The sequence below is a fragment of the Microcebus murinus genome, chromosome 15 (genome assembly GCF_040939455.1).
Source record: "Microcebus murinus isolate Inina chromosome 15, M.murinus_Inina_mat1.0, whole genome shotgun sequence".
Lineage (NCBI taxonomy): Eukaryota > Metazoa > Chordata > Mammalia > Primates > Cheirogaleidae > Microcebus > Microcebus murinus.
Window position 1 is genome coordinate 77216585 of NC_134118.1, and position 2080 is coordinate 77218664.

The following is a 2080-nucleotide window of genomic DNA, read 5'->3' on the forward strand; positions in this document are numbered from 1 at the left end:
CCTGAGCAAGAGCAAGACCCTGTCTCTACAAAAAACAGAAAAATTAGTTGGGCATGGTGGTTCATGCCTGTAGTCCTAGCTATTCCAGAGGTTGATGGAGGATCACTTTAGCCCAGGAGTCTGAGGTTGCAGTGAGCTGTGATGACACCACTGCACTCTAGCTGGGGTGACAGAGCGAGACTCAGTCTCAAAAACAAAACGAAACAAACAAAATTTCTGCTTGGAAGTGTTGAAACGGTGAAAGAAAATATTGGAGGGATTAGATTTATAGATGTATTAAGACACTAGCCTAGGCACCTTCCATTATAAACAACTATAGTAAAATGGTTCAGCATCAGGGGGGTTTTCATTCACAATCTGCTCCTGTACAAACCCTGAGAGGTTTTGAATCGGGTCCTACCAGGAAATAGGGCCGAAGAGGTCCAATGAAGGTGTCACTGAAAGTACAGATGTGAGATTTCTCAGCCATGTCAAAGAATGAGATCTCACCCTGCTCGTAGTCCAGGAAAATGCCAATGACTCTGTCCTTCACGTCCAGCAGTGCAGGGGCTGGGGCCGCTCCGGGAGCTTCGTAACCACTGTCCTGCAGCTGAAGCGCCCAGCACCCCTGCCGGGGCAACGCTGGTCTCCTGGCCTTTGTGGGAAGAGAGTCCCTGCAAACACCAATAGCCCATTCCGACTTGTCTCCCACTTCCACCTCCCAGAAATGCCTGCCAGAGGGAAAACATGGAAAACCCAGGACAACTGGTCTGGCTGTAAATCTTCTTGGCAAAGCACGAACCTTTTGTTTTCTCTTTGTAAATCTCACACATTTTTTATCCTTAGAGACAATCAGGTTAGGGTGTGCCGTTTCAGGGTCTAGCATCACATCTGCTTTAAATCTGTCTATAATTCTCTGAAGGGCCGAATACTGGGGAGGAAAACTGCAGCCTTCTTTCCTTAAACGAATGGAGAAGATGGACGGGCTAGCCTCATTTTCAGACCTGTAGAAACCTTTAATCTGTGATAGCATTTGCACTTCAGACAGCTCACTGAGCTCTACGACCCTACTTAACTGACTTTTGAGTGTGGAGACGTAGTTGGAAAACGCGTCTACGTTCTCCCTGAGTTTCTGCTCGATGTCCTTCTCCTCTTCGTCTAACCTGGAGAGCATCGCCTGTTGCTCGCGGTCTAAGAACTGGTTCAGGCGCTCAAATTCGGAGGATAATGCCTGCCTCTGGTTTTCCACCTTCTCACGCAGCTCTAAGGGCTTTTTGTTTTGAATGCTCATCAATCTCTGAAGGTCTTCCTCCCCCTTCCTCAGGGAGGCCAAGTAGCCTTGGAGCTGCCTCCTGTGGTGGGCGGCGGCATCCGCGACGGGCCGGGCCAGGTGGCCCCGGTGGTCGGGGCCCTGCGCGCACAGGTTGCACAGCAGCTCCAGGTCCTCCTCGCAGAAGAAGCACGGGGCCCGGCCGTGCTTCTCGCACAGCGACGCGTCCTGCCTCTTCCTGCTCCTGGGGAGCTGCAGCCGCCGCGCGATGTCTGCGATGCGGCCCAGCTGCTCGTTGCTCCGGAAGTGCCCCATCTCGCACCGGAAGCGGCAGATGGGACACGGGAAGTCGTCCTGCGAGTCCGCATAGGACTGCTGCACGCAGGCGCGGCAGAAGTTGTGCCCGCAGCCGATGGTGACCGGGTCCCTCAGGTAGTCCAGGCAGATGGGGCACTTGGCCTCCGCCTGGAGCCCCGCCACGGCCGCCGCCGCCATCGGGCCGCGCGGAAAGGAAGGAGGCCGGGCGGGCGGCTTTCCTCAGGCGCCGGCGCTCGGTCGAGAGGCGGAACGCCCTCGGGTCTCACCGACCCTCTTGGGGACAGTGGCGATCTCACTGCGGTCCCACGGGTGTCTTCCCGCGGCGGCGGCTCTTGAAGCCCTGGGTCCGCTGGCCCTTTGATTGCAGCTGCCGCAGGGAGTCGCAGGCCGGCCTCCTCAGCTCGGGCTCGGTCAGGAGAACGGCCTTGCCTCAGGTCATCGGTGGCTGTGAGTGGGAAGATGCTTCTTGCCTTTAAAAATCCAAACCAAAGAAAATGAAACAAAATCCTGGCT

General features: G+C 55.5%; 1 protein-coding gene across 1 annotated transcript; it reads right to left on the reverse strand.

Moving 5' to 3' along the window:
- Window positions 1–346: 346 nt before the first annotated feature.
- LOC105874599 (tripartite motif-containing protein 75) lies at window positions 347–1744 on the reverse strand. Its single transcript, XM_012770577.3, has one exon. The coding sequence runs from the start codon at window positions 1742–1744 to the stop codon at window positions 347–349; it is 1398 nt and encodes a 465-aa protein (XP_012626031.1).
- Between the last annotated feature and the right edge of the window lie 336 nt (window positions 1745–2080).

Coding starts and splice junctions, on each gene's coding strand:
- LOC105874599 (XM_012770577.3), bottom strand. CDS start 1,744: ATGGCGGCGGCGGCCGTGGCGGGGCTCCAGGCGGAGGCCAAGTGCCCC.